The sequence below is a fragment of the Yarrowia lipolytica genome, chromosome 1D, assembly GCF_001761485.1.
Source record: "Yarrowia lipolytica chromosome 1D, complete sequence".
Lineage (NCBI taxonomy): Eukaryota > Fungi > Ascomycota > Dipodascomycetes > Dipodascales > Yarrowia > Yarrowia lipolytica.
Window position 1 is genome coordinate 2,716,898 of NC_090773.1, and position 27,159 is coordinate 2,744,056.

At 48.2% G+C, this 27,159-nt stretch overlaps 8 protein-coding genes across 8 annotated transcripts; 5 read left to right on the top strand and 3 right to left on the bottom strand.

Annotated features, from left to right (window-relative positions):
* Positions 1-1,220: 1,220 nt before the first annotated feature.
* Positions 1,221-5,483, top strand: YALI1_D27181g (uncharacterized protein; the record flags this gene model as incomplete). Its single annotated transcript, XM_503117.3, has 1 exon — positions 1,221-5,483. The coding sequence occupies one exon, from the start codon at positions 1,221-1,223 to the stop codon at positions 5,481-5,483; it is 4,263 nt and encodes a 1,420-aa protein (XP_503117.3).
* Positions 5,484-5,592: 109 nt separating this feature from the next.
* YALI1_D27235g (uncharacterized protein) lies at positions 5,593-6,597 on the bottom strand (the record flags this gene model as incomplete). The annotated part of the gene is made up of 1 exon (XM_503118.3): positions 5,593-6,597. One exon carries the CDS (start codon positions 6,595-6,597, stop codon positions 5,593-5,595), a length of 1,005 nt encoding a protein of 334 aa, XP_503118.1.
* A 1,626-nt stretch (positions 6,598-8,223) lies between these two features.
* Positions 8,224-8,577, top strand: YALI1_D27251g (uncharacterized protein; the record flags this gene model as incomplete). The annotated part of the gene is made up of 1 exon (XM_002143019.1): positions 8,224-8,577. The coding sequence occupies one exon, from the start codon at positions 8,224-8,226 to the stop codon at positions 8,575-8,577; it is 354 nt and encodes a 117-aa protein (XP_002143055.1).
* Positions 8,578-8,777: 200 nt separating this feature from the next.
* Positions 8,778-10,508, bottom strand: YALI1_D27274g (uncharacterized protein; the record flags this gene model as incomplete). The annotated part of the gene is made up of 1 exon (XM_503119.3): positions 8,778-10,508. The coding sequence occupies one exon, from the start codon at positions 10,506-10,508 to the stop codon at positions 8,778-8,780; it is 1,731 nt and encodes a 576-aa protein (XP_503119.2).
* Positions 10,509-12,773: 2,265 nt separating this feature from the next.
* On the top strand, positions 12,774-13,613 carry YALI1_D27297g (mitochondrial 37S ribosomal protein uS14m; the record flags this gene model as incomplete). The annotated part of the gene is made up of 2 exons (XM_503120.3): positions 12,774-13,046; positions 13,551-13,613. The coding sequence occupies 2 exons, from the start codon at positions 12,774-12,776 to the stop codon at positions 13,611-13,613; spliced, it is 336 nt and encodes a 111-aa protein (XP_503120.2).
* A 500-nt stretch (positions 13,614-14,113) lies between these two features.
* On the bottom strand, positions 14,114-15,463 carry YALI1_D27324g (uncharacterized protein; the record flags this gene model as incomplete). Its single annotated transcript, XM_503121.2, has 1 exon — positions 14,114-15,463. One exon carries the CDS (start codon positions 15,461-15,463, stop codon positions 14,114-14,116), a length of 1,350 nt encoding a protein of 449 aa, XP_503121.1.
* Positions 15,464-17,002: 1,539 nt separating this feature from the next.
* YALI1_D27339g (uncharacterized protein) lies at positions 17,003-18,661 on the top strand (the record flags this gene model as incomplete). Its single annotated transcript, XM_068282805.1, has 1 exon — positions 17,003-18,661. The coding sequence occupies one exon, from the start codon at positions 17,003-17,005 to the stop codon at positions 18,659-18,661; it is 1,659 nt and encodes a 552-aa protein (XP_068138906.1).
* A 2,934-nt stretch (positions 18,662-21,595) lies between these two features.
* On the top strand, positions 21,596-25,606 carry YALI1_D27385g (uncharacterized protein; the record flags this gene model as incomplete). Its single annotated transcript, XM_002143020.3, has 2 exons — positions 21,596-22,124; positions 22,281-25,606. 2 exons carry the CDS (start codon positions 21,596-21,598, stop codon positions 25,604-25,606), a joined length of 3,855 nt encoding a protein of 1,284 aa, XP_002143056.3.
* Between the last annotated feature and the right edge of the window lie 1,553 nt (positions 25,607-27,159).

The window sequence follows — 27,159 nt, forward strand, 5'->3', positions numbered from 1 at the left end:
GAGCAGAAGGAAAGGATAGGATTATTTATTGATTAAGCAGGATTGTGTGTGATGTAATGTGTTTAATGATGACTGTTTGATGTTACTTTACTGCCGTACTGTACTTGTAGAGACAACTTTTCATAGCTCAACTTGAAACAGCCATTTTTGCAGGTATTGTCATGGATGAGAACTGTTCAATATTCCTGTTGATGGTCTCTGATCCTTTTTGATCAATTCGTCTGCTTCGTGGTATACAAGAACTGAGGATGGTATATAGGGGTGGTATACAGGATATTGTTCATGTCTCTCCCCGAAAAGTTGGCGGAGTTCTAGAGATCTGAAAGAGCGCCTTGAGCAATCTGGCAAGCTTGTCGATATTCTCAAAGTGCTAATTTTTAGAGCAGGATGCTGTCACCCACCTTCACCACCTTCAAGCACAGTACCAGTACAAGTACAGTCTGTATGTACTGTACATACATATTGTACTGGCACATCTCCTATCTAAAAGGGGACTCGCCGCAATAAATATTACTTGTACAATATCAAAACGATAAGACGGTACTTATGGCCTCGTTTTGACCTTTTGTAAGACCAACTCCGAATCAACCATCCTCTATTCACTTACCTCAACAGAGTCATCATACTGTTCCTGAAGCACAATGTGGCCATGGTATCCAATTAAGAAGTTCATTTGGAGATACAGTATCATCATATCTCTTTATCCAAATTCCACGTTCAATTTGTCTTCAGCATCTCCTTCTCGCCGAACCATCCTATTCATCTGGTCATCAAAACCTCTTGAACCACTTGAAACACAGGAAGAACAGGAACTACAGCAGAAATTTGTTAAGTAACTTTAGTATTCATATGAGCAAGTAAGGTGAACTCTCCAACCTGCATCAATCGCTTCCTTTCCCCAAAAACACACCCCTAGATCTTCATCTTCCCTCGCCTTTTAACAATACAAAAAGTACAACGTTCAACAGTCAATACCTGTCCAAATTGTCCAATTTTCAACAGCAGCAATAATTTACGTTCAAATAAAACTTTTAATCAACTCTTGTACCTTTCCAAGCTCCCATTATTGTACAAAATACAACTTTTCACGATTCTTCGCTTCTCGCCATTTCCCCAGATAAGATTCAGCGCTCCTGCAGAATCAAAACAACACCAAACTCAAAATATCTAGAAACATCATCAACTCAGAAACAACACTACTCATCCACACAACACTGCTCATGTCGGACTTCACGCTACCGCTGCCACGCAGAAAACGAGGCGGAATCCTCAAGAAAGATGACAACAACACTGTCATCGGAGTTCCGTTCGAAACTTCAACCGCACCGTCGGCCTCAAGAGCTAGCTTGAACAGATCAAAACGACGGGTATCTTTCGCTCCAGAGGCCACAATGACGACTTTCGAAAACCTCACGCCGCTGAGGAATTTTGCGTCGAACCAGGAACGCGTTCATGTGACCCAGTCGTCGTTCGGCGGGTTTTCCAAGCCAGGTTTTGGAGCTGTCGTGGATTGGAAGGATGAAAGGGAAAGGGTCAGGGAGGAGAAGGAAGACAAGGCAAAGGCCCTACGACAAACTACATCAACAACAACCCCAGCACTTTTACGTGACTCAACAACTTCACGTGATCAGCCTGTTGTTGCTGCCGCTACTGCACGCGATGCCAACCACCGTCAGTCGCTCAGCACCATCTTTGGCAACTTCCGGCCGTCACGTGACTCGTTTACCGCGAGCGAGTCGTTTTCCGAGTCACGGGAGTACGATGCTTCTGTGAATCTGTCACGTGACTTATCCAACCCCGCCCACAAGGGTGGCAATGTGGTGAAAACGAGTTTCAAGGAGCTATTCCAGCGCGCAATGAGCAAGTCGCGTGAGAGTGGAGCGCGTGATTCATTACTGTTGGGAATTGCACGTGATAGGAACTCCATCTTGGGCCATGTGGCTACAAACACGCTCGTGGAGGAAGATGAGTCTGGGGAGGTGGAGATGGAGCTTACAGAAGTGGCTCTTCGAGACAAGTCGGGATTGAGAGAAATTTCTGGGCTGCGAGAAAATAGTGGATCACGTGACTCGCCGCCTGTGAACGTCGTCGCTTCTCATGACACGAGTCTTGCTAGTCCTGTTAAAGCCGAAGAGGACGATGGGATGGATTTCACCAATGTCCCGAGAGGTGAAAGGACCACTTCAGAAGAGAATCGCGACTCGTTTGGGTCACGTGGCTCAAATTCGCGCGATTCCGGTGAGATGGATTTTACCAATTTGACCCTTGCGCGCGATATTGCTGAGGCTAGGGCTGCTGACCAAAGCGGTATGAATTTCACCAATGTCCGAAGACTAGACGACTCGGTGATGCGGACACGAGCGTTGAGTCGAATTTCCGAACATGATTCAGACGGTATGGAATACGCGTCTGCTTCCATTCCTTCGGTGGCTCGAATTGTGTCTGAGGAGGTTCTCGTTCGATCTGGATTGTCTCCTGGAGGCAGTCCCAGGGTGAGGGAGATAGGAAACGAGTCCATGGACTTTACCAATGTTCCCAGGTCATCCATGGCAAGGGAATCTCCAGGTATGGACTTTACCAACGGTCCTAGAACGTCACAGGTTGCGGACAACTTTGACATGGACTTCACCAATGTTCCTGGGGGTGGAAGAACCCATGATAGTGCTCAGTTTGCCATCCCGGCTACTCCTGCGCCTGTTCGTGTTAGAGCGGATATCCCGGATGATAATGGTGACATGTCTTTCACCAATGTTCCCCGACGAGGAAGCATTTATACTGCCGATACTCCTCGAGGAATCAAACGACGTCGAGTTGATGATGGGGCGGACATGGAATTTACCGAGGTGGCTGGAATTACCGCTGACTCTTCTGCCATGGATTTCACAGTCCCAGTGACTAGACCTGATGACACCTCGGCCATGGACTTTACTGTCCCTGCAATGCCTGTATCAGCAGAAGCAGCCGCTCCAACCACCAACGCCGACACTTCGGTGATGGACTTTACGGGTCCTGTTGACATGCCTGTTCCCGCCACCAATACCGAAGACGCCTCTATGGAGTTCACTAAACCTGTGAAACCTGTTTCTGGTCCTGTTGTCGAGACCTCGGCCATGGAATTTACTGTTCCTGATACTCCTACAATTCCAGATACATCAGCTATGGACTTTACACGTCCTGTTGATATTCTTGATGATGGTCAAGTTGAGATGTCATTTACTCGACCTGTGGAGGTACCCAATGAGCAAGACGATGGGGAAATGTCTTTCACTCATCCGGTTGACGCTCCTCAAGAAGAGGAAGTGGACATGTCCTTTACTAGACCCGTTGAAGTTCCTGCCCAGGATGACAACATGTCTTTCACCAACACAAACATCACCAACGTCACTAATATGACTCGTTCTACAGCTACTGGCACCGGTTTGGATGTCACTCGTCCTGTTCCTGGTGGCATTGAGGTAGGTGACATCGAAGTAGGAGAGACTGAACCTTCTGATGAAGGTCAAAAATCACCTAAATCAAAACTGACACGTGACAGAAGAGTCTCACGTGACGACCACACTGACTACGAGTTCACCACGTTTGGACAGCAACTGGACTCGTCGACACGATTGTTGTCTCAGATGCGCAATGATGATATGGAGAAGTCCCTGGAGGAGCCTCTCGAGGAGCCCCCGAGAGATGATCACGTGCCTGACCATCATGGTCGTGTGGCTCACGTGATCATCCCTCTCGCCGACGACGTTTCTACTCCGGAGTATCGTAACCGACCACTCAGTGCCATTGCTGAAACCACAGAACGAGAGGACTCCGCTGGAGGAGGAGATCACGAAGGCATGTTCCATCATCCAGTCAAACAGGGCGTCACGGTGGCTACAAATAGTGGCACTTTTGGTACTCAATTCTCAACTCCCTTCTCCACGCCTGCCACTACCAAATTGTCTACGCCTGGAAAGCGACCGTTCTCGGAGCTGTCGCGTGATGAGACCCCCGAGCGGTCACTTGAGGACGGCGATGACGGCGGTATGGATCTCACCGCCCCCATGTCTCTCAGACACCGGTTTGAGCTTCTGTCAACTCCTCGAAAAGTCAAGGTCAAGCGAGGTGGAGCAGAATTCGGGTCCAGGATTGGTAATTCTGTGTCGCGTGACCACAAGAGCGTTCTGTCTCGAGTCGGCGACCTTGGATCCCCTGCTGTCCCCTCTGACTCTCTCACCATGACCAGGTTCCTTCAGATGATCGACATGCAGTTCATGGACGACTTTCTGCTGCCTGGTAAACGCCAGCCCAACCCCGATGTCTCAAAGTGCTCTCTCGCACAGTATCTTGTCAATTCGTACCTGCATCCTCATGTCCAGCTCTACTCCTGGGCTGTTGAGCATCTGCGCAAGGATATTGAGGTTCGAAGTGCCAATTTTGCCCAACTTGATCAGGAGACGTTGAACGACGTGCCACCTATATTTGTGGACTACACCAGTGCCGATTCGGGCGTCAAGCTGCTACTGAACAAGCAGTTTGCTCTCGACAAGCAGTATTACCGAGTGGAGGCACGAAAGTCGTGGTACGAGTGGCGCAAGAGCATCTCCATCGACTTGTATAAACGCCTGGCGACAAACCGAGATCTTCTGCGTTCCGATCTGAAAGTTATTGATCAAGAGAGTGAGACTGTTTCGACTGAGGTGGCTGATCTCAAACAGTCGTTGGACGTGTCCAATTCCCAGCTCACCCAGCTCAAGAACCTCAGCACCGACGTGGAGCTCAAACGACAGGTGTGCTCGGAGCTGCAACTAGTCCAGCAGCAACTCATGCCTCTAGTTGATAAGCTGGAACAGGTCAACTTGACGGTGGTTGAACTGGAGTCTGAGGTGGCCAAGGAGGTCCAGAAACAGGACGAGATTAAGACGCAGTTGATGGAACAGCAGAAACGACTGCTGGATAACAGACACATTGATTTCCGAGAGATTGAGCAGCTCCAGGAACAGCTCAAGAAGACCGAACAGAAGAAGGGTCTCAAACTCGCCAGATTCGAACCCAACGGAGACGCAGTGTTCGAGTCCCGAGATCTGTGCATGACTGTGTCACGTAACTCGAATCTCGTGGTCGCCATTTCCGCTAAGTCGTCACTTTCCGACGACAAGCGAGATGCGGTCAAGCTGTTGCCTCTGGGACAAGAGACCATTGCGGGGATCACAAAGACGTGGAGCCACGTGACCCAATTCTTTGATGCACTGTCGGAAATCAAACTGGCGTTTAATTCGCGATACCATGTGACTTCTGACGGTCACTTTGAGCTTTTCATCAAATTGTTGACTCACAAAGGTCAGAGTCGAACTGATGTCAATGTGCGATTCCCCTTCTCGGAGATCCGCTCTTATCCTAACATGCCAGGGTGTCATGTGACCAGCAAGTGTGTATATGGAGTGAATTCTGGCGTTTCGTTTACGACTTTTGATGCCTGTTTGGAGGTTCTGTTGAGTGTGCGGTAGAGGCTATGATTAATGCATAATGTTAATGAATTTTATGGCAGTGAATTGGTATTTGTAGAGCTTTTTTGTACTATTGATCAATATATCTACAATGTCGTCAATTGCGCGGTTAAATCTGACTGGCAATATAGTAGGCAGGAAGGAAGCCGACGAGCCATGAGAGTCCTCGCAGACCGTCAAGGAAAGATCCAAGGATACCGGGGCCAGGACAGATACCTGCCATACCCCATCCGACACCGAAAATGGCAGCTCCGATGACAAGACGAGGAGTCACGTCCTTGGCGGTGGGTAGCGAGAAGTCTCCGGTCAGCAGAGGCTTGACCTTGGTGAAGTAGCCGGACTTCCAGGCGGAGATGGCGTTGGGAAGAACACCAAAGAGCATCACGAGGGCCAGAGAAGGATCGAACTTGGGAGGGAGACCTGCGAGGAAGCCGAGCGTCTTTGAGGGAGCAGCCAGACCAGAAACGAGCAAGCCGGTGCCGAAAGCAAAGCCGGAGAAGATGGCCGAGAGGGTGGATCGTGTCTGGAGAGACAAGTTGAGTTTGGGGATGAGGTTTCTAAGCAACAGAATGACGCCCAGAAGACCAGCCAGGTAGGGGAGCTCGGCGCTGTAGTTTTCGGCAATATGGTGGCAGGCTACTTGTTGGCCAGTGGCATCGTAGCAGGAAGGAAGGGAGCCCACGACACGGGCGGTGATCATGGCAACGGCAGAGAAGGTGGCAGTGGCGACAAAGGATCGCTCAGAGCCTCGAGAGAGACCGCACAGCATGTGACCCGAGGTGCATCCGGATCCAAGTTTGGTTCCAAAACCTACCAGCAGTCCGGCAATCAGGTTAGTGTAAGTTCCAAACGGAGCCCAGGGCACGTGGGCGGAGTAGTTGGGCAGGAAGATGGGTGTAAAGAGGTAGGTAGACACTCCAGATAGGAGCATGCCGAAGAGCACGTGGACCGATCCCGAGGTTTTGATAGCGTTGATGGGGTCGGTCAGGAGCTGCTGGATGCCTCCAAAGAGGATCGATGACGCTCCGAGAATCCGGCCGTTGCTAAATAGGTAGTTGTCTGTGGCTTCATGGAGCATGAATGCACCACAGGAGGCTTTCAATGGTGTGAACATGATTGTGATGGGGCGATTCGCGGTTGGGGTAGGTGATGTGAAAGAAAGGTTTATTTTTGCACTGAACCAAATACTGAAAGATGCAGGAAAAAAGCTCCTTCTGCTGCAGCTAATCGAAGTGTCGCGTTGAAGTGCCGCCTGGTGAGATTGCTCTCAAATTGCAAATGACAAAAGTGTCAATCGAGCCAGCGATATTGCACTATAGTACTGTTTGTCTCTTGGTAGCATCCTCGCACATTTGCTACCCAACTGAGCTTAACCGGATCTGGGGCAGCGGGGCTGGTACACACTAATTTTTTTTCGAAAAATTGACTGCATAATCGACGCATTGTAAGTGTTATCGTTGCTGGGGGAGCAAGAGTAGAAAATACCGGGTGCTTATAGGGACGGTCTAACTGGTTGGAGACGGCCTGACTGAGATGATAGATGGTAGAAAGAATCCCGTTGCTGCTTCGGAGAATTGTGGTCTGGGTTACAAGTACTTGTGCTGTGTAATTTGAGTATATATTTGTATACGGATACAATACGAGTCTCTGGATGTACAAGTACACTTGTTGCTGGCTACAGTCAATTGCTTCACAGGTTTGAGTACTTGTTGCGTACCTGATTGTGTATATATTGCGTACTTATTGCGTATTTATTGCACTCGGGTGTTTCAGTTACCCCAGATATTTAGCCATGCAAATCATCAGAATCGCCGTCTGCTGGACGATGGCTGCAACAGCTCGATTGGAGTGGCAGTACTGTACTTGTACTTGTACTTGAACATGCCGAAGACAAAGAAGACAAGTCTAGACAGACATGACTCGAATGGAGTGTATTGTCGTTAAGTCGCCATGAACCTCGTCCAAAACCTCCGCTCCGAGCTTGGTCATGAAGAATGGCTCTTTAATGCATTCCAGGCAAACCCGTTGAAGGTGGACCAAATGCGAGTGAAAAAAGAGGAAAATCTAAAGAAAATAAGACATGAGTACATTAATTGACTTTATTAATACATTGCCTGACTTTATGAATACATTACTTGACTCTATGAGTGCATTGCTTGACTCTCAATTTGCTCGCCGCAACTTTCATGTCAAGACTATAAACAGTATACTCGACCGCCCAAGTTCATGTCCAGCAATAGTAGTTCCGTTCAGAACGAGAAACAAGTTATCATCGCGGTTCCAGACTCTCGAAAAGCATCCTCATCGCCAAATACTTGCTGCTACCTTCTAACATCGGACTCGACGATCGCTGACTAACAAAGTTCCATCAGCACTTTCACATGGCAGCCGAAATCTGAACATGAAGTGACTATTGCACGCACTTTATGGAAAAGATGAAAGCCCGAATTGATTCCAAGTGTTTAATCAGCAGCTTGAAACCACCTCCACTTTTCCGACTTTCAATCAGCCTGAAACTAACCCAGATATTCACACCCCAGAGGCACATGTCCTTTTTTTGTTCTAGTTATGTTTCGTTCTAATGTTTTGTTCTTATGTTTTGTTCTTATGTTTTGTTCGTATTACGTTTTGTTTTGTTCTAATTATGTTTTTTTGTTTTTTTACAATTACTGTACTGTACCCCACAAAATAATAATTTAAACTGTCAACATCCTTCACCACACATTTCTAACAGAAAAAAATGACAGAGAAACCTGCCGCTACCACAACTGCAACCGCCACAACTGCAACTCCCGGACCGTTCCACTCGCTCAGGGAATTCTACCCCTACTACCTCTCCGAGCACTCAAACAACATCTGCAGACGCCTCCATTTCACAGGAACCAGCCTGGTGGTGGCGATAATCATCTACGCCCTGTCCACCGGCAAATACAAGTTTCTGCTGGGACTGGGACCAGCAGGATACGGCTTTGCATGGGTCGGCCATTTCTTTTTCGAAAAGAACAAGCCTGCCACGTTCAAGTACCCGCTTTATTCCCTCATTAGCGACTTCATCATGTACAAGGACATGTGGATGGGCAAAGTCTCCTTCTAATTGCTGAGCGAGGCGAAAATGGTTAGCCTGTGACCGACAGGTCATGGCTTGAACCGACTCTCCATAACTCCACATCTTGATCCTTCCAGAAAACCAGAACATGGCAAGATCGCTAAACCATCTCTACATCCCCCCACATATGTAGTCGTCAATCAATGCATTATCTATTATGTAACTGTCCTCCTATACATGCCCGTATATTACTTTCCACCAATTTCGCCGATTCGCTGGCCAACTCGCACAACTTGGCCAGGCTGGATGGTGAACTTGAAGTTGGTGGGGGCCTCAAACACCAGTACCACGGTGGAACCGAGGTTGAAACCGCCCATCTGGTCACCCTTACCAAGAGGATATCCACCCAGAAGCTTGGAGGCCTTGCCGTAGGTAGCCTCGTAGCAGGTGTTCTTCTGCATTCGCTTCTTTTTGATTTTCTCCTGCTCTGCAGCCTCGGACTCGGTCTTGGGCTCGTATACAGTGTTGGTTCGAAGATCCTTGTCAAAGTGGATCTTGATGGAACCCACATTGGTGGCACCGACGGGAGTCATGCTAAAGAAGCCGTACTTCCACTTTCCAAGCAGAGCCACCCGCTCGTTCAGAACAAACAGGTTGCCCAGCTTCTTCTGGAAGTAGGGAGCCACTGAGTACAACTCGCCGACAAAATGCCGTCGAATCTCAGCCACCCAGTTCACGGGCGAGTGAAATCGATGGTAGTCACCGGGAGCCAGGTAGATGACGGCGAAGAAGAGCTCCTTGTCGTCGGACTTGTTGAACTTGGCCTGCAGAAGATCCTTGCCGACCTGGGCGACCGTGGCGTTGTCAGAAGGCTCAGCAGTAGTAGTAGCATCTCCCTCCTGCTTGAAAGTGGTATCGGAAGATGCGTTGCCACCCATGAAGTCGTCCAGAGTGTAAGAAATACCATTGACGTTAGCAAACTCACGGTCCTTGTTCTCCTCCTTGTTATCTGGGAACTCAATCTCCGAGGTGGGGGCAGCCAGAGAGACAGCATGGGACTTTTCCCCATCCTTGGATGGGGTGGGGGGACCCAGAAGGGCCTCCAGGGAGTATGTCACTCCCTTGACCTGCTCCACTTCTCCACGCGCGTTGATAGCTCCCAGATGGAGTACCTTTCCATCGGCCGGACAAACAATGTCTGCATCGGGATCGATAGGCCGGGCACCTTCCTTGAGTTCTCGGTAGAAGAACTCTCCTAGATTCTGGTAGACCCGCAGGTCGTCTTCGGCGACCTCATCCAAGTTGGCGCCAAACACAAACGAGTAGAATCTGTAGCCAGGGTCTCTCATCCATACGGGGAGAGTAATGTCATTGAAGCTACCCCACCATCGGGACAGAGCCTTGAGAGGCAGGGTAGAGTAGACGGCCACGTGCCAGGGTCCTGAGGGTCGGACGGGGGCTCGCTTGACGAGGTTTCCTTCCTCGTCGTACTCGTCCTTGACGCTGTTGCGTCGGCTCTGGTAGATACCCCACAGCACGATTGAGATTGCAGGAACGAACCACCAGGTGAAGTACTTTCGCTGCGACATGCTCATGAGGGCCTTGGCGGAGCCTCGGGTGCCGCTGGAGGCGTATCGCCGGGTGACTCGGAAGCCTGTGCCGACCTTTCGAGCTCCAGTGAGCAGCTTGCCGGAAGCTGTTCGTCGCTTGGACGAGTTGATGTAGCACAGGCCGCGCTTCAGAGACGGCACCGGGTTGACGAGAAGTCGGCGTTTGGGTCGCGGCAGCTGGGACAGCAGAGGAGTGACCTGGTAGCGGTTCTGGGTCGCCTGGGAGCTGTGATACCGCACGCTAGAGGTGGTCAGAGGCGAGTTGAAGTACGACGATGGGCGGTTCCAGGGCGTGGTCTGGGTGGCGAATCCGGAGTTGCGGGCCATGGAGACGCCCCTGGAGGCAGCTGAGCGTACAAATGACGGCATTTCGGCACTTTTAGTGGTTGTGTGTGACGCGTGGTGCAATGGTTGGAGAGCACGGTTTTGGGGTCAGAGAGAGATGCAACTAGAGTTTCAAATAGGGTTTGGACTGGGGGTAGGCGGTTTCGGGGCCGTTCGAAATGAGTTTAAAGAGTGGTTTTTTTTGAGATTTGAAGATTTTCATGACTTTTATCGACCCTGAAAATCCGATTGGCGTCTTTTCCGCGTCGAAAATGGTCGATTTACGCATTCCAAGTCCTGCCTCGGCACAATAGGGTAACATCAAGTACATGATATGGTTCAGTACCAGTACGAATACCAGAAGGAGCACACTTGCACAGCACAGGTCATTGAACTTCACAAGAAGGAATAACGGGAATGAAGATATATGAAACATATCGTGCTGTACTGTACATACTTGGACTTTGGTCGTCTCTCGAGCCGGTGTTGCGACACGTTGCCCTGGTCATCTGACGAATGCTTTGACATGGCATGGTGGATTTTTGCTGGGAATCTTAAATCTTTGTTTCCAACGTTTAATGGAAAACAACTGTATCTCGCGCAATACTGCCGCTACAAGAAAACAAACATCTCCAGGGGACCCACCGCATCTGTGCAAGGAGACTGATATCTTGGAACGCTATGTATACTCCTCTTGAACGCTACAAGCATTCCTCTTGAACGGTTCGTAGAGACGTAATTACGCATCTACATTGCAACATTACGAGTATGTACTCGAGCACCATCAGACTCTGGCATTGTGTTGAAGAGGAGCATCTTCACGCAAGTTGCAACCGGCTACTGTCGCTAGAATCAGCCTCCTCGCAATGTAATGTCCCATGTAGCCATTCCACCTAATCCCTTGTAATCAGCCACCGTCAAAAATTCCGAACATCTACTGCAAACGGAATGCACCATCCCTGAAGGTAAATAAATTAAAAGTACAATTACAATAAAGTAGAATCGAAAAAGTGGGACGGAAATGACGGCGGAGAAATTGAGGAAAAATGAGGAAAAATGAGGAAAAAATTGCTATTTAAATGCCGAAACTGGAAATAAATATACTCTGACCTGAGAATAGCCCAATAATCCCACATTTCGCCAATCAATACTCTTCAAACCTCGTTTCCGACACTCCCCACCGTCTCTTTAAACTCTCGAAAATGTAACCTAATAATCCTCCAAGCCCGAAATTGGTCTGAAATAAATGGCTAATTTCAAAAGAAGCAAACAAGAGACAAAGGATTCACCATTATCAAGCTGCGGCCCCCCGGCAGGTCACGTGACAATAACAAGAGGGGCCCGCTTACGACTACCTGCTGACGTAAGCTTCTGTATACCTTGTCGAATCAAAACTTGCTCCTAAACCGGGCACATCTATGCATGCACCGAGACGCAAGTGGACTACTGTATGTGCTGTACTTGCAGGAATTTGAGGTATTTCCACGTGTTGAGATGGGTTTGGAGTGGATAATTGACATCAAATAGTCCGATTATGTAGGTCTGGTTTGTTTATTGCCTTTTTCCCCGATTTTCCCTGATTTTACCCGATTCTCCCCGATTTTCCCCGACTTGAATCGTCCTCTTGAGACAAAATCTTTATTGCATTTTGCTCCGAAAATGTGTCTCAAACTCCGATCTGGGGTATGATTGGAAGTCGTGTGACTTCCTTTGAGTGGGGTAATGAAAACTGGACAATTCAGTCGTTGTTTCAATTTATTCAGAGTGTTGTTTGCTCTACAATACGTACGAGCACCCGTAGTTGTAGTTACGAAGAGGGTCTTATTCCCCGCTATAAAAGGTCGTAACCTGTGATAATGGTTACACTGACTAATAATGTCACCTGACAGGGTATTTTTGTTCACGAATAATTTCTAACGTCTTTATATATATTTTTGTGAGACGACACTTTACTATCCTTACAATATTCGAATTAGCTCTTATAAAATAACTAAATAAATATATACTTATTACAGTTCGTCAGCTTAGTCAGGGTAAGATGTGTCCTGTAAGTCGACATCACCGTCTCCCAACAGGAATCATGACGGATATGAAGAGCGTTTCTATGGTGAGAAAAATCTACATATATATATATACAAATACAAAATATGGCTGGAGTTGGTAACATTGCAGTAGTATGGCTTTTCTGATATTTTTACGTTTTTATACAACCGATCGTTGGCGTAGTCAGCAACTCCCCACTAGGCGAGAAAGTTTGCATATCAAATTTCAAATTTCAAATTCACTCGCTTCACACACCGCACAACCAAAATGCGACTGCCCAAGTTCAAGACGCCGTCGTGCTACATCGACGCCAAGGTGCTCAAGGATAACGCCATCCGGCACGTGTCTGCCCAGCAGGAGATTAACCGACGGGCCCTCAAGTCGATTTCGCAGAACACCACTCTGCCCATGAAGCAGCGGATCCAGGCCCATCTCCAGCTCACCTCCATGCCCGTCTTTTCTAACATCCACGCGGCAAAGCCCCGATGTGTCGAGACCGGAAGATCCAAGGGTATTATCAAGGAGTTCAAGCTGTGTCGAGTGAGTACAACCGAAGCGAAGACCAAAGGTCTGAGTGAAGAATGAGGAGTGGGAATGACTACAGTTGGGGAGAATGAGCCCCGCGAACGGGGATGGGAAATGAACCGCACCATCTTGAATGAGATAGCCCATGACCGGGATGTCGGCGATTGGAATGAGTGACAGTGCACATCGAACGGTAGGAAGTGCAGCAGAGAGACCATAAGTGCAGCAGTAGACCATAAGTGCAGCAATAGACCATCATGTTGGTTTCGTCTGTCGTCTTTTTATGCTGATTGCTGCTGTTTGATGCGTTGTGATTTGATCGGTATTTTTTCTGGACTTATTCCACGAGTTATTGGATTGGACACTGTCTTACCAACTGCCTTACAGACGGTTTTACCGACTTATCGACTTACTGGCTGCATTGTGTTTTGCTTCTCTCAACCTCTCTACGCTATTCTCACTCCTTACTCCCCTTACTCCCTTCTCTCCTGTTCTACTGTCCTTTCAAAGCTAACCCAGACCGCATTCCGAAACAAGGCCCTCAGCGGAGAGCTGCCCGGTGTCCGAAAGGCCTCGTGGTAAATATCATGTACATATCAATTTTAGTCGAACCTGAGCGGTGTAGATGGACAAATACAGTAGACGGTCGAATACTACATTATCGGATTGGAAAGGGGTTTATCGATACTCAGCTAACATTCTGCATCTTTGAAAAGAACCGTCTGTATGTAATAGTACGTGCATCCAGTATCAAGCACTCGTTCTTCGCGGAGCTATACCCACAAACTCGTATATTGTTATATTCTCACGACATGGACTGTAGACAGGTACTCGGAGTCTGGGTCCATGGATTAGGAACTGCAAGTTTCATCACTCGATGACAGAGATAGTCAAACAGAGAGACTGTTAGGGTGATAGTAAGACATGACTGACGAGCGTCAATATGTTGCACTATTCCTCCAACAGGTCCCTCGTCAAGGTCCCTCGAACAGGTTTCTCGAACGAATCCCTCCAAAAAGTCCCTCGAACAGTATCAATTTCTCGCTACTCTCGAAAATGCCACACCCGATGCAACGCTTGACTTACAGCAAGGCCGACTTGAACCAATCCCACTTGGTCACGTTCTTGGAGGGCACCTCAATCTTGTCCAGCAGACCCTGGTACTTTTCCACCTCGGTCTTGTTGCCTAACGACTTTTCCATCTTGATGAGAGTCAACAAGGCCAACTGGGCAGATTTGGCTGCCTCAATGTTGGACCGATGATAGACGTAACCCTCATTGTACGCCTTTTGAGCCCACTTGACAGCCTCATCCTTCTTGTTGCTGGCCCAAAGCACCTCGGAAATGTACACCGACAGCAAGGAAGATTCATGAATCTGACAGTTGAGAGGGTTGGCTTCGAGGGGACGGCTCAGAACAGCGCCTCGCTGCTGTCGAATGGAGTTTTTGACTGCTCGCAGACTCGAAACCAGAATGGGAAGAGCCTTCTCATACTCTCCCTTTTGAGCATAGAGGACACCCAGGTGAATAGAGGCGTCCAAAGACTCCCGTGATCCAGGAACCATATCCTCGGCATGAAGAGCCACCCGATAGGAGAGATTAGATCCGCTCTTGACAGCAGTATCCTTTCCGTAGGCACAGGCTCTCTTGAGCAGATCTTCAGCTTCATCTCGGTCACCTTCCATCTCGGCCAATTCTGCCAAATTGGTCAGAGCACGTGACTTGTGGTTCAGATCGCCTCCCTCAACATGCATAGCGCCAATGTAGGCCTGCTTGCAGTTGTCCAGGTCTCCAGCAATCTTGCACATGTCTGCATATCGACAAAGAAGATCCGAATAGGCAGAAAGCCAGGCGGTGGACTTTCCCGAGATATCCACAAGATTACCCTTGTTGTCACGTGACAGGGAATCCAGCAGCTTCTCGTAGCATTGCTTGGCTGACGCGTAATCCTCCAGGAACACCTCGTACAGCAGTCCTTCTCTGGCCTTGTAGGCCTGCTTCATGCTCCATTGAACCAATGGCCAGGGCTGTTGCAGTTCCAGGTAGACGTAAGTTCCGATGAGAATGGATGCCATGGCGGTCAGAATGATGCCGTATGAGATCATCAGAGCCAGCAGGACTTTTCTGGTGCCTTTGAGCATTCGTACTTTACCTGGGGCAGCAGATTCCGGAATTTGGCCAAAAGCAGGGTTGGAAGAGTGCAATTTTCGCACAGACGAGATAATGGCGCTTGTGGAGACGATTGAGGCGGGTCTGGAGGCGATGGGCCCATTTCTGAGCCTTGCAGAAGTAAAAGGTCGGTTTGGCAGGGTCGAAATGGATCTGGATGTGAGAGCCGCGAAAAGAGGACTGGGGACAAGCTGATTTCGAAGGGTTAGGGTTCCCGGTCGGAGCAGTGTCCGAGTTGGAAATCTCAGCATGGGTTTGATCATGGCGTGAGTGGCGAGTATGTCGTTGATGTGAGTGGTGTTAGGCGGAGCTTGGACACTGTTCTGATATGGTTTGGGTAGGTAAAAGTATGATTGTAACTGTATTTCAGGTTATGAGCTGAACGAGCGGAGGGTTGTTATTACTGGAAGAGACGTCTGGTGGATAGGGGAATTGTTTTGAAATTTTGATGGGAGTGTGCTGCCAATGATTGTGGAGTTTTTTGGTGAACCAGAGAGTAATTTTAACTGATCCTGACGGGGACTGATGACTTGTATCGTATGAGATGGGTTCTACTAACAGGAAAGAGAGGAGATTGGAGGGAGTACAAGTAATTCAGTAAGATTAGGTGCCATCAATTGATTCTTGTGAATGTGGTTCTGAACTAGTGGTTGACTGTTCGCTCTTGGTTTTTTGGAGATCTCCAGTACATACTGTACCCGTATTGTCTGCGACATTGTTCAGAGGGAAATTGGTAAGAATGAACCTCAAAAGGAGAGCCTGGATCATTCGTGAAACTTGCACTTGTAGTATTGTTTGATATATTCGTTGATATCCCCCTTTGAACAGTATATCATTTTCGGTACAAGTACACTGCTACAAGTATGTACAGAATTTCTAGACATCAAAATTGATGGAAGATTCAATTGATTGAAACATTAAATTGATCGAAAAGATTCATTGATCGAAAGATTCAGATGATCTCTCAAGCTGTCGAAGCACTCGACGCACCCTTGACAACTACAATTGATTTTTCTCTCAAGTATACAATGCCAACTTTGGTCTCACAACCGCAAAAGACCTCAAACGCGCAAAAACAGTCAATGTCGGTTTTTTTTTTTTGTGGAAACTGTCAAACGAAGATCGTCATCGCCGACAGACAACACTTTGCAACTCTTGATAACAAAACTTGTCATATTCATAGTATCCAAGTACAAGTGTAGGTACGATATGTAGGTGCATAATTGTCTACACATCTACAAGCAAGTTCACCACTTAAACCACCTCCAAAATCTCCCAGAGACACCTAAAAATGGGTAATCATGCTGATAAATGTACACCCGCCCATTATCTCATCAAAATATCACTCAAATACACCCCAATATCACTCCCTATCCACTCCTCCCTTCCGCTGACTAATCTCAAAAATAAGCTCAAAATAAAGTTTCAATTAGAGTTTATAGAAATTAGCCCCCATAATCCTGCTGCATACATTCCCCCCAATCACCATTTCAGGGGTCAAAACACCCTCATGACAGATACCCGATCACGTGATCAATAGAACACCCCGTGCGTGCCCGGCGTTCTCCCAAGTGATTAATAAGCAGATATTTCGGTCCCCCGACCCAGAGTCGCCGTCACGTGACCGTTTTTTTTGTTGGTGAGGATCATTCACCCTCCAACTGCATTTGTCGTACCACTACCACGGAGCGGTCGAAGATATCGTGTGAACGTCGTATTTTGCATCACGAGGTCAAATTTTGAAGCACGTGACTTCTCCAGTGCATTTTGTTTCGTAACGTGACTTTGTTGTACTGACAGCCATGGACATTTCGGAATTCCTTTCTGAAGGGGATGTCGAGATGCAACAATTGTCAGAAGACAATGGACGCCATGTGGGCCATTCACGTGACATATCACATGATGCTAACCTTTCACCCCAGCCTTCACGTGACTTCCCACGTGAATCCACAACCTCTTCAATCCCCTCGAGACTCAACATGACCGACTTTCTGACAAGCGTCGCACCAGACACTGCTGAGCCCGCAGTGCCTAATACTGCCTGTACATTAGTGGGTGATCACGTTGCCAGCAGCAGTGGCAGTAACAATACCAATCACGTGACTCCGACCGACAGTCCAGGCGGCGGCGACGAGGGTGGGTTCATGTCTACTTCAGCCAATTCTGAGACTCAAAGAATGAGTGGTGTATTCAAGACGTCGAAGCCGGGGCATGGAGTCAATGATCACGTGAACATGGACTTTTACACGCCTCCCACAACAGCTGGACCTCCAACTAGAGGTTCACCTGAGTCGGTACCGACCACAGCCGCATCTACTTTTCCGTTACGGAAGCGAACCAGGGCTCATTTGAGAGCACGTGACAAGTCAGATGGTCCGGCGCCTTCTTCACGTGGTACTTCTGATCGACTTTGGTCTTGGGTTTTTCTCAAGCAGCCTTTGAGTCTTCCTGAGCACAACTATCAGGCACATTTGGGTAATAATGTGTTTCTCATTGGCGGTAGATTTCTTTCAGCTCGCCAGAAACCGCTGAATATTGCTGTTTTATGTGTCATTTTGATTCTAGGAGGTCTCTACTATGGATTTGTGGCTCCCTGGACGTGGAATCATATCTCCCCTGCTATTCCCGCAGTGTTCACATACATCTTCTTACTGTGTGTAGCCTCTTTTCTGAGGGCAAGTTTTTCGGACCCAGGAATCCTTCCTAGAAACATTCATCTCACAGATAGGATAGCAGATGGATCTATTCCTAACGAATATTCAGTGGAGCCAGGCATTGATGCGTTTGATCCGAGAAAGAACACCACTTCTCTGTCATGCTTCAAGCAGCCAGAATCATCAGAAAATTTGGTATATCTCAAATACTGCTCAACCTGCAAGATATGGAGACCCCCTCGAGCCTCCCATTGTAGCGATTGTGACAATTGTGTGGACTTCCACGATCATCATTGCATCTGGCTCAACAACTGCGTGGGCCGAAAAAACTACCGCTACTTTGTGGCCTTTGTCATGACCGGAGGACTCTGTGGACTGTACATTGTTGGAAACAGTATAGCTCACGTCATCTGTTACAAGAGACATATGCACATGACCATTGCTGAGTCATTGAGACACAGACCGATGCCTCTGGTGATGATTTTTCTGGGCTTTCTAGGAGCTGGCTATCCTTTGGCATTGGTAGGCTTCCATTTGTGGATTGCATCGAGGGGGGAGAGCACGCATGAATTTGTGAGTATGAATCCCGTGACCAAACACGTGGTAGATGGCCATGTTGGGGTCACATTGTCGAAATGTAAAGTCATGGGCTCACATGACGGCTTCAAGCGGTTCTCAGACGCGGTATTGGCCGTAGTCTGCGCTCGACTTTGTGCTCACGTATCACCACATTCTAACCCAGTTACGAAACAAACAACTCCCCAAGGAGTACAAAAGTCGACCTTTCGACACTGGAAACGTTTTTAAAAACCTATACATCCAGTGGTTCCAGCCCTATGTTGCTTCCAACATGGGTAACCGAGATCGGTATATTGTTGGAGATAAGAGGTATACTGTTGAATAGCGTCAACTCAGGAATTGATATTTATGTGACATAAAAGGCCAGAGGACGAAGAAGATGACGAGTTGCCTGTAGGATAGGTGTAGCATCAGAGGGAGGTTGGTGACTATAATACAGATTCGAAGCGGTAGAAAGACTGAACGGGAAATAGGAGTCCTAGAAGAATATGAAATGTATGGTTAAAATCAGAAGAGCGAGACGAATAGGTCGGTCAACTCGGATTGGTTATAGGATGAAAGGACAAGCCGGTTAGTCAGGGTAAGCAATTTTGGGTGATTGTATACGACCATGGGTAATGTGGCTTGAAACGGGAGATCACTCAATTTACCGCGATCAGTAGTTGTATTATCTGAATCGTATTGGATTTTTTAAAACAAAACAAAAAATTGTCAGAAATGAAACTTTTTGGTAGTGCACGGCGCTTTAGTTGCGTTTTGTCGTGTCAACCACCGAATGTAGACTTGTATCATATGTGCCAATTGGTGAACTTTTTGTCAATCTCGGAGGGACTTGTATCACCATTTTAACAGTCATGTGATTCAATTTATTCGATTCACACCGATATTAGGCGTTTTCCCCGAGATTTTCCACAAAAAAAGCAAACAGTTGCTCAGCCGCCCAAACGCAAGTGAAATATGGAACAGTTGTGAATGATGATGACTGAATGAATGGAACATACTGACATATTTTTCACACTCCAGCAACTGCTGGACCTTTTGCAAAAAGTGTCGGATTGTCAAGAAAGCTCCAGATGTGGGTAGTATGAGCTGGGCTGTAGTCATAGAGCCCACACTCCACAACAGAGATAACGAACTCCACACTTTTGAATCCGAAGATATGTACTATATTATCCCTTTTATAATAGGATTCCTTCCTACGTTTCTTGAAATTTCCCTCTTGGGTGCCGATACCGTACGTTGATTTAGCAGTATACCGCAGGCAGGTTTTGGAAATCGGAATAAGAGAATTGTCGTGTTCGAGATTGGATAGTGAAAGTGAAACAATTGCGATAATCGAGTAAATCATCTCGGGAACTCTCTAATTCCATTCCATTCCTGAACTTTTCTTGACACTTTTTATGTTCACTAGACAAGTGTAACTACGCGATACTACCAAACAGAACACAATCAATTCCAAAGTGGTTCAATAACCATCCAAAAAGACTCTTTGAAACGATGATGAACTTCTCATTTCTCTTCTCTAGCCACTTTTACACAAGATGACAAACTTGATTACTAGGAACCCCCAAGCCGAACTGCCAAGATGAAACTCACAAGTCCTGGACCATTGGGGCAGTCCAATGAAATGGAATCTTAATAAGCCAACAGATCATTGTCAAATCAAGTCATTTTTCAACTTTTGCAGATTCTCCATAGCCAACAATAGCAGCAAGAGCATCTCTCTGACCACACCTCTTCTCGGGCTCCGCATAGCCATTTTTGCAAAGAATAGACAACTCAGGAACATTAATCATTCTCTCACACTTTGAGAAGCCATCTGGATATGTCATCAATCTACTCCCGGCCACGATATTGATCTCTTCTAAACCCTCTTCCTTAGTCTCCAAAACTGCCCATATTTCTTCGTCAATAATCAGCCCACTAGTTATCGACCCAAAAGACAGCAGGAATCAACTGTTGTAGCCTCGATGATTGTTCGAGTTCTCTTAAAATTTGCCTAGCTCTGAAAGTCATCGGATCCACGTCGTCAATTCGAGTCCTTCCAAGCATTCAAATCTCAACCTGGCACAAATCGAGGCTTTTCAAGATCCAGCCATACCCCGGACTTATAACAGAGTCGTGATATCCTCATCATCAAACGCAGCCATGAGAATCGGATTGATTAAAATGGCAAAAAAAATCAATCCAAAATACCAACTGCCAGTGACTTCAAGTCCTTCCTGTTCCTCATCTGCGTATCGTATCTCAAGGTTGCTTCCATGCTGGTTGCATTATCGCAGCACCACTAACTCGGCCCAAAATGCTCCAGTTTGGATTTGGAAAATGCCACAAGGATCCGAATGAAATTCTTAATAGCCCCAAACATTTTTATTCTTCATAATCCACCATTCCCACTTCTCATAACAAACGAGGTAGCCGGCCCGAATGTAGACCTGCATAAGGTTCCATTGGGGGGAGTGGCAACCGGAGTAGATGTCTTCTGGAAGCGGGCAAAAAAAGCGCGGAAAATGGCAATTAAGAAGCTGGGAACAGAGTGTCAACAGCCCCAAGAAGCAGCCGACCAAACCAGTTTTCCGTCAGCCCACCAAATACAGCCCATGACCAACCTCACCTCCTGTTTAGGGTCATGCTTTTCTCATGTGCCCAATTAGGGTTCCAAAACCTTGTGTTTAATACGACAGTGTGATGAACGGCCAGGATTGGAATGGGGCCTCGGTTTGGTGGGCGGACCGGGTCGGTTTTGCGGCATATCGGGGGTTGGGCGATCACGTGACACTCTCCATGGCCGCGCCGGGTCCAAATCTGGGGGTTTTCGCTTGGCGATAGAGTTTCAGCTGGTGTGTATCTTTTCAAAAGGCGGAATAAAATGTCTCTTGGGCAAAAGCCTATTCGCGTTACAGATTCGGTTGTTTAATTTCACCAGTTTGGAGGCGAGACAGAGAGACTAGGCGGTTGGGAAAGAAGCAGAAAACAAAAAAGAAGACCCTCAAAAAGAGGATCACCACACAGCTTTATACAAATTGCACATTGCTCTTGAACACCCACCACGACACGGACGCTGAAACATTGACTGCACTTCCCCCAACACGACAGACTACACTAGACCCCAGCAGATTTCACAAACACAAAACCGCACCACATCACCAGCCCAGCCACAACATGTCCTCTCGCACCACCAGAGGGACACAAAAGACGCTGGCGGTGGGGGTGATCCGGGACTTCTTCCGCGAGTCGCCCTTGCCGGACACAAACGAGTTCATTGAGGAGTTTGTGATGCGCCATTCGTACACCTACGAGTACCCGGACACCCCCCAGGGCCAGCGCATGTGGCAACAATACCATGGCGACAAGATCAACAAGGAGGCGCGTCAGGCGATTCTGGCCAAGTTTGGCGGCAAGAGAGGCCCAGTGAAGAGTGACCCTGCAGATGACGTGGCAGAGGACGCCCAGGGAGAGGCTGTGGAGACGGCTGCTGCCACGGAGGAGGACGAGAGTCCCGCCACAAAGGAGTTTGTGACCCAAGGCGAGTACGCCGACACCGACAGTGACGCCAGTGACGGACATTTTTCGCTGCCGTTGCCCGTGGATCAGGACGTTCTCAACACCAACAAGGACTTTCAATTGCCGTGGAACATTTACTGTCCAACCGGTAACGTCAAGCCCAAAAGCTGGAAGTCCATCAAGAGAAGTGAGTATGAATTTAGATACTAGTGATACCACGAATTGGGGGTTTTGTGAGCAAATTTGAGGATCAAGGAGACCGCGTTTTATTGATTAAAAACGACCTTGAAATGCCAAAATTGTTTGCACATGACTATAATCTCTGGCCCCGTTACTAACTCAGACATCTTCATCGACGTGGAGCCCCCGAAACCGTCTACTCTCAAATCAATTTGCGCCTGTGTCGATCGCTGCGACGAGTCGTGTCTCAACAAGATGCTTCAATTCGAATGCGACTCCTCAAACTGTCCTTTTGGGGACGTTGATTGTGGCAACAGAGAATTTGGTTTGCTCAAAAATCGCACATCACGCTTCTACCACCAAGCCATTGAGATCATCCACACCGAAAGTAAGGGCTATGGGCTTCGCGCATGTCGTTCTTTTGCTCCTGGCGAGCTTGTGTGCGAGTACACAGGTGATGTGATTTCTCCAAGTGAAATCAAGCGCCGCCTGGACAACGAGTACGCGGATTCGGACAATTACTACTTTCTAAATCTCGAAAAGGGAGCCGTCATCGACAGTGGACTTCGAGGAAGCGCGGCTCGTTTTGTCAACCATTCGTGCATGCCCAATTGCGAGATGCAAAAATGGTTTGTCAAGGGTCTGCCTCGAGTCGGTCTTTTTGCCGGCGAAGACGGCGTCCAGAACGGACAGGAGCTAACGTACGATTACAATTTCGTGTGGTTTGAGGGTGCCAAGGCACAGACTTGCCATTGTGGAGCTTCCCAATGTCGAGGAATTATTGGTAGAAGAGCTGGCGAAAAGGCCACGACGGAGCGAGCTAGCAGTGTTGGAGCTATCGAGAGCTCGTCGAGAAAGCGGGCGTCTACCGCAGACGTTGTCACGCCCAAACGAGGAAGGCCAAAGAAATCCGGATCAGACTCGCCCAAGCTACACAAGCCGCGTGATTTGGATACCCCTATAGTGAAGGCACGTGACAAGCCGCGTGATCAGCGGGTGACTCCGCGGTCACGCGACTCTCTCAAGCGCGATCTGCTCAAGCGAGACTTGTTGGCGGTACCCAAGACGCGCGACAAGTCCCGTGACAAGTCTGCCGACAAGAAAAAGCGTCTTTCTCTCCCTGCAAAGCTAGGAAAGTCCAAGTTGCGCGAGTCTTTGTCAGCAGCCGATGCTGCCATTGCTACCACACCCAAGAAACGTGGTCGTCCTAGAAAGGTGACGGTTGAGGGAACCAAGGCAGAGGCTGTGTCAGTAGAAGAGGGTGTGGATGAGGACTCGGTTATCATCGATGAGTCGACAGTTGATCCAGTTACACCTCCCAAGCGAGGTCGACCTCCGAAGACCAGGTCTCAGTCTGGTGGAAAAAAGAAGCGTGGCCGACCGGCAAAAATTCAGGTCAAGGACGAGTCGCATCATGAAACAGAAGTCAGTGAAATCAACAAAAAGTCGCCTGCAGAACCCAAGAAAAGTGAGACACCCACCCGCCGACTTCGAAATCTACGAAATAATGTCACTCTGCATGTTGGGGAGTTGTTGGAAGAGGAACCTCGTGAAGCGTCTAGAGAACTGGAGGAAGTTGGGGAGGTTGCTGCAGCTGGGGCAGACGACTCCGACATGGAAACTTTTCAGGACGCCCATGAAGACTTTCAGGAGGCTTCCAGGGCCAGAGCCAAGTATACTGCGACACCCGATCTTGAGTCGCATGGTCATTCTTCCTCCGACCAGGACTATACTCCTACTGGTGCCAAAAAGCCGGTCAAAAAACGAACCCAAAGAGCTCGACGGTCTACCGCAAACTACGAGTCTACAATGGTCGTGGACGAGAGCGATGATGACGTTGCAATAGCCTGTGATCCAACTGCAGTGGAGGAGGATAAGGACGACGAGAAGGAGAACCTGCGCCGTAAGAAGCGTAGGACGACCAGTGAGATTGAGTATGTGGAAACTACTTCTCCTTCTGATGCTAGGCGCAAGAACAGACGACGAGTGACTCTGAACAAGGACTACAGAATACCCGACTATAATGAGGACTCCGACGAGGACTTGCGTGGTGTAGAGAAAGAAGTCAAACCAGAGAATGCCGAGTCATTGCCTCAGGGTGTGCCTCCAGAGAATTTGCATGAAATTGACGCGTCGTTGGACACTGTGCCAGACGCACCTCCAGGCTCTTTTCGTTCTTTTTCACTCCAACAGCCGTTGGCTCTTCCTCGAACAAGCAAAGTGGTAGATCGAAACATCAAGGGAATTAGACAGCTGCATCAGTTATCAAAAGAAGGAGGTCAGTTCAGCACCGGCCGATTTCGAGTTGACAGAAGTGCTCCCGAACCTGCTCGGACTGTGACCACTCCCATGCTCGTCAACATGAACGTGCGACAGACTCCTAATCCCAGCACTCCTATCCAACAGGGCAACCCCAGCCCTCCAGCTCACCCTAGCCCCGGACACCACGGACATCCAGGGCACCCTGTGCATACCAGTCATGGATATTACTACGATCCTGGACGGGGGTACTATCCTCCCCCAATTGAGCAGTATTCTCCCCCTCAGCTTCAGCCCCCACGGCAACCCCAGTATCACACTCCTGGATCAGTGGAAGATCTGCTCTTTCCGGCTTCTCTCTATCCTGAAAATCTTCCGGACCGACAGAAGAACGGCAAAACCATTCCTCGATCGAAACGAAAGGCCCCAGTGCGTTACTCAGATGTGAAGAAGGACGAAATGAAGAACAGCGCGTCACCAGTGGCCACCAACCCCAACCCTGGCCATGTTCAAAGCCCCGCGCCGGTTGCCCAATCTCCCTACCCAAGCCAAGTTGCTCCTCCCTCTGGCAACCCTCCCCACGGCTACGTCAACCATGGTGCACAGGGCCTTCCTCCTTTTGGTGGCCAGTATCCGCCCACGCCTCAGCCAGGATACTACCCCGGCCCTCCTCCTCAGCCGCAGTGCAACTACGGAGGTCCGTACTACTATCCACAGCCTTCGGTGCAACCCAACTACGGGTACGCTAGTCAGGCATACCCCCAGGGTTATCCTCCGCCGGGTCTCGTTGCTCAGGCCACCCCTGCACCTGTTCACGAGACTCCCTTTTCATCTGTGCCGAATCCTGCTGTTGCGCCTCCTAATCTCGGACTGGCGACTGCTATGCCTGGAGCTGTCCCAGTGACCAACGCAGTTCACCCTGTCAACTCCAGCCCTGTGGCAGTTACTCCTGTTGCCCCAGGGGTTCCTATGGCACCGATTTCCAACCCGTCGCCCCCAATTGCAGTAGCCCAGCCACCTGAAATGTCCCCGGCCACCTCTCCGACATCGTCGCGGCTCCCTCCTATCAGCAGCTTGGTCAACACAACTTCTACGTCCAAGTCGCCGGCTATGGGTACTCTTCCTCCTCCGAGATTAAGCATTGGCAAGCCTGGAGAGGGTCGACGACTGTCCTCGACCAACCTGCCGTTGCCCACAAGACAGAACAGACGTTTTTACGGCCCAGTTTAAGGGTCTGCGAGTGAAACGAGGGATGTTTTGCCATGCTCAGTCTCGACTCGTATTCTATATTATATTGTATTATTCGGTATTTGCAGACTGTAGTTGAAAATAAGCTCATCGGGGTCCGATCACTGGAATGAGGGCGTCTATACAATGATGAATAGTGGTCGGAGTTGGACCAGTGACCAAGCGAGTGGCGATGTGTGTACAGGTGAATTTCTGGGAGTTTTGCTGGCTCTTTTGTTCTCGCGATAATTCTCCGAAAATCGGTGATTTCGCCGAACTCAATGGGGGATACGGTTCCCTTGTCTCAGACCATTAAGAGAGGGTAATAGCGGGAGAGAAAAGAAGCGACATGTGGTGATATTACGGTCGCAGTTGGTTGAATGGATTGAGAGACTTGTCGGGCGTTTCACCTTGCCTATTTGTTTGTATTGTGTGGGTTTTGCGTGAGTGTGAAGCACTTTGAAGGTACCTGTGCAAGAACGAGTAGATAAAGGAAGTAAACAAAAAAAAAACAAATTGAACGATTGAGGATCTTTGGAAGAATTAACAGGCAAATAAATGACTCGATCGGATCTATTTGTGTGGATTTGTCTCTTCTCTCGGTGTACATACTATTAGTTATGGGGGAGTAGTTGGACCATGGACTGTTCTGTTTTCTGGCAGACAACAGTTGGATGACTCAAGGATGATACGAGTCAGTCTGGGGTTTTTTTTATTCCAGGAATATATATTTTTGCTGCTTAGAACAATGTTAAACAATCAGGCTCGGATTCGGGGTTTCAGATGACAATCGTGTTTGCATCCATCAATCAGTTCAGATAGAGTGCAATTATATTATAAAAGTTGTCCGTCTTCGTACAAGTACAGTATCTTATGTAGTGATTCAATGAGTTGAATTCTGCTTGACTGTTCATTAATATGATATACTCCTGAGTGGAAATTCTCTGAAGTTGTCGAACAACAATCAATAATGGTGCGATCTCACCGTTCGGAGAACACCGTCATTATTTTTCACTCAGAGTCAACCCATTTATTCAACATGTGGAAAATTACTTTGGTTACTACTGTACACTGATACTAGGACTACAGTATAGACGGTACACCGTTCTCGCCCCTAGAACTTCGCTAACAATCCTCTCAAACGCAGGGGCCTTGTTATCATTTATAGAGACGATTTATAGTCCCACGGAATTATATTTCGACTAAATGGCAACCCGTCGGCTGACTTGGAATGTCTGGAATCTTTAAGAAATGTAGTAGACTACTTGAGTACAATATCGGCCCATCTTGTACTGTACAGTACATGTACCTATAGTAACATCACACACTAACATCTACAGTAATCCCTTCATATAATGTACACTGTGCAACGTGCTATCCCCTCTGTTTTCACGCGAACAGAAGTACATCCACGAGCTCTCATGTTTCTACACGTCAGCATCTTCCCGTCCACGTGAGCCTACAAGTACGGACAGACCTCCACGTAACTTTTGTGGGCAAGATGGGTTTTTGCCCATCCCGGCGTATCACGTGTGTCTAATGCGTTTAGACGTTTT